Source organism: Megalobrama amblycephala, linkage group LG10 (assembly GCF_018812025.1).
Source record: "Megalobrama amblycephala isolate DHTTF-2021 linkage group LG10, ASM1881202v1, whole genome shotgun sequence".
NCBI lineage: Eukaryota > Metazoa > Chordata > Actinopteri > Cypriniformes > Xenocyprididae > Megalobrama > Megalobrama amblycephala.
The window spans coordinates 6,845,899-6,853,724 of NC_063053.1; the positions used below are offsets into that span (position 1 = coordinate 6,845,899).

Below are 7,826 nucleotides of genomic sequence, written 5' to 3' on the forward strand. Positions count from 1 at the left end.
GCACAGACAAGATCCATGAAAATATTTTCAGAATGCCTGCATGAACAAACATACTATATCCTTGATGTGCATTGGGAATTATAAAGGATAAATATGAAATATGAACATATAATTTGTGTGACATAGTGCAAAGTATGATTCACTGCTCATTTTATGCAACGCCATGGTCAGCATATAAAATGCTGAGTTTCTGTAACTGATGGTACATTAAAAAATCAGCATTGCACATCTCAAGGATAATAAACACACATTCACTAACGCTTAAGTAATTACAGGGATGTGAATACCACCTCAATTTCAGATACTGAGAACATCTTAAGTTATTATTACTAATATTGTACACCACATGATCATTTTTATGGCTAGCTCCAGGATACAAGGTTTACAACAGAGTTCCATCGCCACTCATCCAATCAAAACACTAAATGCCAAGAACAGTGAAAGTACTGGACACTTTAATTAAGTGTAATTTAATGTAGGAATTTAAAGATGCAAATAAACAAATGGTCTGTCTGGCTTGAAAATAATAACAGGACTTTGATAATTATTATTAGGAATAATTAGGCATCTTTACAACTGGAGACTTGTGTTTTGACGTACAAAAGAAATAGAAATAATATTTTGGAAGCTTTATTGGCCATTTAATGTATAGCCTACTAAATAACGAGCCTTCCACAATTTACTGAATGATTTTGGCACAACAACTAATAGCCTATTCAGTAGTTTGAATAATAAATAAAACGACGTCTATTCCTTGATACTATAAAGAGGTCAATCTTAAAGCATGACTGTGCGCGTTCACGGGTTTTGGCTTTCTAAATAGGCGCTCAACATGTTGTTCTGCCAACTGTAATGATTTTCTAATGCGCACTGGAGTTAACGAGCCAGTCAAACATTTAGCCTAATCATTACCTTTAAAAACACAACATGAAACGGTCGCTGAACAACCCCTCAAGATAGCCTAAATATACATCGGCCTGTAAATTAATAGCGAGGCAGAAGTTTGTGAGCTATATCGCTTGAAGCCTTCTTCGCAATGCTTGCACTCTTGTCAAAACCCTGAAACGAAATATTTTCAATAATTTACCCACTCGGTCGCATAAGCCTCATAATGCCGTCTTGTAGCCCAGTCCGCTGACCGCGGGTGAGTGATCGGAAACAGGTGCAGGAGGCTCGGCCTGCCATGAGATGTTATCGATGTGCAGTTCTGGAAACCACTCCGTGACCAAGTTAATACGTTACTGCGTAAACGGGTCAACGATTTCTCATTTTAATCGACAGACACCGGTTAAAGACTAAAAACGATGACTGTAATACGGTTTGTATAGACAAAACAGGCATCGGATTTAGTTCTTTAGGCTAGTTAGTATAATGTCCGTGTCATTATGCACTGCTGATTCTTTTTCTTCTTTTCTTTTTTTTTTTTTTTTTTTTTTTTTGGAAAGTGGTTGGTAGTATTATATCTTTAATAAAAAGTATTAAAAATGACAATTCAAAAAATGATACTTACAATAATAATAATTACTTTACCATGCAGTTGGAAGATTATTATTAGTACACTAAAAAAATGCTGACAAAAAAATGGACAAGCCCAGTGAATGGGTTGTTTTAACCCACTGGTTGGGTTAAATGTTTGCCCAACCTGCTGGGTAGTTTTATTTAACTCAACTATTGTTTAAAAATTACTATATTGCTCGCTTAAAATGAACCCAAAATATTATGGAAATTAAAATTGATTAATATGTTTAATAAATGAACATTTATTAATGAGTTTAATTAATAGTAATTAAACAATAAACATTTATTAAATTGCTTTTTAATAAAATGTTCACCTTTTGATTATTATTGTTCCCTCTAGTAATTTGTCTGATTTTTAATTTTTTTAACATATTTTGGGTTCATTTTAAGCCAGCCATATAGTAATTTTTAAAGAATAGTTGGGTTCATTAAAACTGCCCAGCACGTTGGGCAAACATTTAACCCAACCACTGGGTTAAGACAACCCAATTACTGGGTTTGTTCATTTTAAACCCAACTTTGGTTGTTTTTAGCCCAGCATTAATAGTATAGTACTATTAGTATTGTTATTATTATTATTATTATTATTATTATTAGGCTATGGCCCATTAAATAAATTTGATATTATGTATATTATGCCGAAATTATCTAATTTATCATCTAGATATTTATGGAAATTGGGCCTTTTAAATGTGGATTAATGAAAATTAATCTCAATTAAATTCATTGCTGGCATATTTGTCAGAGAACTAAGCAAATGCATTTGGTCCACTCCTACTCAACTCTGTAGACGCCAAAATTATTAAGATTTCAAATGTGGATTTGAATGTGACGTGGGTTCTGTTTTTACTCAATTGAAAAACTCATATTTTTGTTTCATATACATGTTCTTGTTAGGGTTTTGTGGCAAAAAAAAAAGCAATCAAAGCAACAAAACATCCACGTTTTTATTATTCTACTGGGCTATTTTGAATTAGCCTACTACGGTTCAGCATCATCGCTGTAATTATGCATAATTGAAGAAAAACATGTTTAAATGAGTTAAATGAAGAAAAGTTCAAAAGCAACCCTTTTGCTAAGGCTGCAATAAACTGCAGATTGTAGCCTAGTACACCCTGAAGGCTTGCGTAGCCCATAGCTGGAAGTGTGACAAGGAAAATAGTTTTTGATGATCTACTGCGTAGGAACTGACCTGTTGGAGGCAGCCCCATTGAAGTGAATGATCAAACTAATAGAGTTCATTATCTGACCCAAATGAATGTAGGACCCGCCCACCGCCGGAGCTCTATGCGCCAAGGGCTTTCATCCAATGAGTGCAAGTCTCAGACGACACTGTGTGGCGTCCCTCAAATCCAAATCGATGGGTCTCGAGCTTCTATTCTCACTTTTTCTTTCATGATTTATGGACACTCGTGGATCGATGGATTACACAGCAATTGGCAAAAGCAGTGTTTTATATTTAGTTTATGTCTGACTTAACTACAATGTCTTTCTAAAATACTGCTGCTGACAGAGGTCACTAAAAGAGTTCTGAAAGGACGTAAAGGTGAACCTCATCATCTGCTGGACTGTACTGGTACCGTCACGGACAATGTTCTCGGCAACGGGGAAGCGGTGTTTTACCATTGAGTCTTTGGTGGCGAAGGAAAACCCCTTAACACCAGAAGACCCCATTCGCCCCACCGCCCTGAGCTACTCTGCGCCTGCTGACAGTTTTCTTAACGGGTATCAAAGCCCCGCAGGCCGCGCGCTCTATCCAAACCCCGAGCTGGTGTTTTCGGAGACTGTGAACCATGCACCTCTGAGCATGCACCCACACCCGCTCGGCAGCACGCACCTCCAGCACCCGCACTTCTTTGGCACGCAGCACCGCGAGCCACTGAATTTCTACCCGTGGGTCTTAAGGAACAGGTTTTTTGGACATCGGTTTCAAGGTAAGCTCGATATTAAACAACTTTTTCACCTAAATAAAAATAATAAAATAGCCTATGCATATTTTTTACACGTAGCCTACATGTAGGATAAGTGTTCAATAAAAGTAGGCTGGTGCATTAATGCATGCGCGTGCGTCTCTGAACTTATCTGAAATATTCTCATAAATGCTCACCCGCGGCTACAGGCTACTTACCACTGTGGAGCGGGATAACACTGATAGATGGAGTTTGTATTTGAAGGTAATTCCGGTTAAACTGCAAATGAAAATCACAAATGATATGCTTACAGCTTTTGCCATGCCCTGAGGCGATACTTAAAGAGGGACACACAGATTTAGACTAAGCTGTCCACGCACAATAGCACAATGTCAAATCTCCCAAAATGAATGCATTATGTTCGTATAAGCTTATAATAGAAGCATTGGAGAACAGTTCTGATAACAGTAATTGCTTGATCTTGCATTCAGAATTTCCACCAGTTTCATGTGCCTACGGCAAAGTGAGAGAAGTTCAAATGTAGTCAGCCTTAATGTTGTTTATGAGTTATTCTTTAAATAACGTAACATTATATTATCATATTAGTATTTTAGTGTCTAAGAATACCTTAAATTGTTTTATACTTTATTAGTTGACTGTTACTTAATTAATTACTTATTATTTATTATTATTTGTAATATTAGCTTACTATTGCCACGCTATCGCTGTCTTTGGAGCGAGAGATAATGACAGATGACGAATCTGCTCTGATGAACTCGTTACACCTCATCATTATCACAATTTAATTTTCATAGGTCACTCGATAAATTGTCCTCTTCTGGTGTTCAAGCTGTTGCCGATGAAAGTAAACTAATATATGAATTGAATAAATACAAAACGCTAATATAAAGGTCAAATATTTAAGATAGCTAACGGTGTTAATAATTTAGCTAACTGTGATGACCTTTAAAGGCGAATCTAAAATCTAAATTATAGGCTATTCTTAAAAATGTATTCCTGTTAAACAACATTTATTCGATGAAACCTTTGTAACTGAGAACGTTTAAAATCGACAGACTCTGCATTTTTTTTTTAAATATAGTCCATCAGGCTAAAGGTTGCAAAGCGTAGGCTAATGAGTGTTAAACTCATTACATGGCCATTAATAATAAAAAATCACAGGCCAATATGTTGCATGGCTATCGATTTTAATTAATGCTTGCATTATTTGGACTTTATATTCTATAGACAAATATAGGAAAATATTTTATTCTATTTTATTATGTAGCTGTAGCCAACTGTCCGCCAATTAGCCTATCGTGAAAAGGATTTATTCAGATGAAAATGGGTGGTCATATGAAAATATTAGAAAGGGTCTGTTGTTAATTGTTTTCATTATTCCTTCATAAGACATTAAAACATTATTCAGTCATGTAGTCAATCATTTAGACTTTTCTTACAGAATTAGGCTACTTAGCTCAGGCGGGAAATAAAACTCCAAAAGCGCAAAAAACAACAACAACAACAACAAAAAAGTTAGAATGGCACGATGTTGATACAAACAGTATTCGACGAATAAAATACAGTTCATACTATTCAATCAATTATATCAATAGGCATAAAAGCAGGGTACATTTTAACTCTTTACTGATACTGATGTCAACTTTTGTTGAAATTTACAACATGGGCTAAAGCCAGAAATGGTGCCTCTTGGGCTATAGTTTTCTTCTTGGGTTTAATTAACATTGCTTCAAGTTCAGTTTCACTGACATAGCCCACTGTCGCATTGCTATAATCAAGTTGTCTTTTATTGATTATTATTATTACTGTTATTTCAGGGAACGACGTCTCACAGGACACGCTGTTACTACACGGACCGTTCGCGAGGAAGCCCAAACGGATCCGCACCGCGTTCTCGCCCTCTCAGCTGCTGCGCCTGGAGCGAGCCTTCGAGAAGAACCATTATGTTGTCGGAGCCGAACGGAAACAGCTCGCTAACAGCCTCAGTCTATCTGAGACTCAGGTAAACATTAGGAAACGCTGCAAGTTCCCATGCTCAAATAAAATCGTTTAAAACACTTAAAGTAAAAATGGTATTTAGTAGACTACTGTTTCGCTTACAATAAAGAAACTGCCCCGTGGACAATTTCACAAATAATCACAGACAAAAAGTAGGCTATTGCTAATTAAATTATTTGGAGCATTAAAACTAGGACACGTTCGTTTAAAAAAGATGATAAATATATTTTAAAAATTTATGAGGAAGTGTTTGATGTTGTGCAATGGGTAGGAAACTGAGGGCTATTAATGAGACATTTCTTTATTTTGAATGATTAATGTTGTACTGACAAGCTGTTGCTGTTGGCCTACATGAAAATGTAAACAACACTTGGACTGCTTGCTAAATCCAGAAACGGGCCAATAGCAGAATATCCGAGTCTGAAAGGACGCTGGCTGGCCATGTGTCAGTTGTTTGCTGCGCCCTGTGATATAATTTTATCTTAGGCCAAGACTTTAAAGGGATGAGTAGATATTAGTCGCTTCGCTCAGATGCCACTAAATAGGAATAAACCCATTCGCCCTGATCCGTTAAAACAATGACGTAAAGCTCATTTTTTAAAACCTTATATAGAAGAAAAAAAAAATTTTCCTCCCAAAAATCCAAACTATGGCAAAAGGATTTTTTCTTCAATGTTCCTCCGCATTCGCCATATGGCAATGAACTGGTCAACTGGCACGATTTGATGCATCGCATATAGGCCTACCTTAGTTTGTAAAATCTAAGTTTTACACTGGGAATGATCATGTTCTCTCTCTGTTTTTACTTTTTACTCAGTTTTACTGCAAAAATTTACCTAAAAACTAAAATAACAGACTTAGCCTACCATACACGCATCTCAGGAGAGAGGCAATTTTGGTAAAAAAATAAATAAATAAATAAATTAAATAAATAAATAAATAATAAAAAATTGGCCAATACCTATAGCCACATTTGTGAATTTTTATTAATGTATTGGCTACGCCTGTTTTATGGAAAGCGATTCAGGATTCAGTCAGCATCTTGAGAATTTATTCAGCGTAGCGCGCGTGTGATCGCTTCAGAAATAAATAGAATAAAATAATTGGTAAGCCATCTTTTTCACTTATGCGCGGTTGTTTTTGGCTATCCATACGTTTCTCTAAATGCGACTATTTATGACTGTAGGCATATCAATCTATTGAAATGTGTGAATGAACAGTTGTTGTAAAAATAAACGCTGTTTTTAATTAGAAGGCCAAATACATTATATGCCTACTTTATATTTGGAAGATCTGTTAGTGATTGTATTTGAATTAAATTAATGTTTTTAGATGGCATTATCTGTGGAAACTTATCCGTCTTTTTGTTTGGATTTCTTCTGATACACAACAAAGTTCTGAAACAAGTGTAAAAAATGGACAATGTCGTGACAAAAAAAGTCAACATGAATGAATTCGAACGTGTAGGACTACGCGTCATGGTGTTAAAATAGTTCGATTAGAACACAAATGCGTTTGAACCGTCTTGCGTCATTCACAATCTGTCTCGGTTCTGTCTACTCACCAAAACCTAAACGGCACTGATGTCCTGGTCTTCTGCTCCCCTCAGGTGAAGGTGTGGTTTCAGAACCGCAGGACCAAGTATAAGCGACAGAAGCTGGAGGAAGAGGGCCCAGAGTGCACACAGAAGAAGAAGGGAAACCACCACATTAACCGCTGGAGGATTGCCACCAAACAGACCGGATCTGAGGACATAGATGTCATGTCGGATGCCTAAGACCAACCTAAACACTGCCCAAATGAACACACAAGACCAAGAAAAGCACTATTTATTTAATGTTATTAGTCATGATATTTCAGATTCTAAACCTAACCGCAGAGGACCTGACCACGTGAGTGTGGTAAATGTGAGTTAAGGATGAATTAAACCAGAAAGTAATCTACACGCAGGACTGAACACTATAGTTGTTTAACATACCTCTGCTGGAATTATCCCATGTTTGACACATGCTTCACCTGTAAGAAGAAATCATCTTATATATATGACGATGTCTTTTTAGCGCTCTCTTTTTTCCCCCTTTTTTGGGGGGACAAGAAATTGTATTTAAAACTAACAATTAAGTTAATTTTCACAAGTCGATATTTTTAATTCTGATTAGTTTGTTGTTTCTCTGCATAGTCGGTTAGTAAAATTAGTTTTAATTGATATTTTTATTAAGTTAAAAATTATGTTGGCTAAAATCCAAAATCTATCCAAACAAAAATGTTTCAAATGCTTTAAAGGGTTGGTTTACCCAAAAATGAGATTTCTGTCGTTAATTACTCTCCCTCATGTCGTTGGACCCATAAGACCTTCGTTCATCTTCAGAACACAAATTA

At 36.1% G+C, this 7,826-nt stretch overlaps 1 protein-coding gene across 1 annotated transcript; it reads left to right on the forward strand.

Moving 5' to 3' along the window:
- The first annotated feature begins 2,651 nt into the window (after nucleotides 1–2,651).
- emx1 (empty spiracles homeobox 1) lies at nucleotides 2,652–7,826 on the forward strand. Its single transcript, XM_048204191.1, has 3 exons — nucleotides 2,652–3,452; nucleotides 5,267–5,451; nucleotides 7,057–7,826. Exons 1-3 carry the CDS (start codon nucleotides 3,110–3,112, stop codon nucleotides 7,222–7,224), a joined length of 696 nt encoding a protein of 231 aa, XP_048060148.1. The 5' UTR covers nucleotides 2,652–3,109; the 3' UTR covers nucleotides 7,225–7,826.